Genomic DNA, 1,351 nt, shown 5'->3' on the forward strand with positions numbered 1-1,351 from the left:
GCCAGCCACCGCCTTTGTGCAGATAACATGTCCTGACGCTGTCAAGTGCTGCTTGTGCCTAAWTTGTGCCGAGAACGGTGATAACCAGAGCGGCTCGGCGTCACAACACCGAGCACCCTGTGTGCTGGCATGGCCCTGGCACTGCGTGTTTGGAATTGCAGCGGTGACACAGGTCGATASACAGGTCGATACCGCGCAGTTGTGTAAAAAAACAACCTTGGGGCTGAGCGTGCGAGCAGCGGGGCGCGTTGTTTTCTCYGCAGCTGGAATCTGACGTTGTGATAAGAATACGAACAGGAGCGAGTGCGCAAGCGGTGCGGATGCCACCAGGGCTGGTGGGTTTGGGCAGCCTGGAGCAGAGGATGGGGCAAACGTGGGAGAGATTCTCACCASTGAGGGAATGATCTGTGAGCCCACACCCACAGGGCAGAGCTTGTGGGTCACTGCACGGAGAGAGGCCGGGGATGGCCAAACCGCACACCAGGAGCAGGCCAGGAGAAGTTTCTTATGGCAACAGTGATTCCATGCCCAGCTCTGCACATCGAGAAGGGTCTGTCGGAGGAGAGCTCCATGGAGGCACCCTCAGGCATTTCAGGACGGCTGGTTTTCTCCCCAAGGAGGAGTCGTGGTTCCCCAACACAGAAGCGTGTGGAGAAGAGCCAGAGCCTGTGGAGGAGGAGGTGGGTTATGCTGGGGGAGAGGAAGGGATGCTGGGGCTGCTGGAACTATTTCCACCTGGACACTTTACAGCTCCTGGGGTGAACTTCACCCRAACAGACCCATTTGTTTAGCTGTTGGTCTGATGGAAAGGAGACCTCATTGTGGTCTAYAGCTTGTGGGTTGTGAAGGGGCACARAGGGGCAGGCATTCATCTCTGTTCTGTTGTGACCGAGAGAATGGCCTGGAGCTGTGTCAGRGGAGGTTTAGTTTGGATATWGGGAAAAGRTTCTTTGCTAGAACKAGGTGGYTGGGCACTGGAAGAGGCTKCCCAGAGAAGTGGTCACAGCACTGAGCCTGACAGAGYTCAAGAAGCATTTGGACAATGCTSTCCRGCACGTGGTGGGATTCTTGGGGCTSTGCTGGKGCAGGGCCAGGAGCTGCATTTGATCRCCGCGGTGTGTCCCYTCCAGCTCAGAACACCCCATGATTCTGTGAGCTGCCAAAGGCTCGGGCGGGCTGTTCGGAGCCCTCCTGGCCCATGCTCGGCGGGGGCAGCGGGAGCGCGGCGCTGACTCAGGCGGGCGGCAGGCGGCGCCTTTAAATCTGCCGGGCCCGGCCACTCCGCCTCAGGTGCCGCCGCCGCCGCCGCCGCTGCTCTGCCCGCCCGCCCGCCGCCTCCCCCGCCGCGCAC

General features: G+C 60.0%; 1 protein-coding gene across 1 annotated transcript in view; it reads left to right on the forward strand.

The window, feature by feature from the left end:
- The first annotated feature begins 464 nt into the window (after window positions 1–464).
- Window positions 465–1,351, forward strand: part of ULK1 (unc-51 like autophagy activating kinase 1) — a 74,288-nt gene continuing 73,401 nt past the window's right edge. Inside the window, exon 1 of the mRNA XM_057376584.1 lies at window positions 465–680. Coding sequence (XP_057232567.1) covers window positions 465–680 — 216 coding nt within the window. The remainder of the gene's footprint in view (window positions 681–1,351) is intronic.

This window comes from Malurus melanocephalus, unplaced genomic scaffold (genome assembly GCF_030028575.1).
Source record: "Malurus melanocephalus ecotype Western Australia unplaced genomic scaffold, MMel_1.1 scaffold_282, whole genome shotgun sequence".
Taxonomy (NCBI): Eukaryota; Metazoa; Chordata; class Aves; order Passeriformes; family Maluridae; genus Malurus; species Malurus melanocephalus.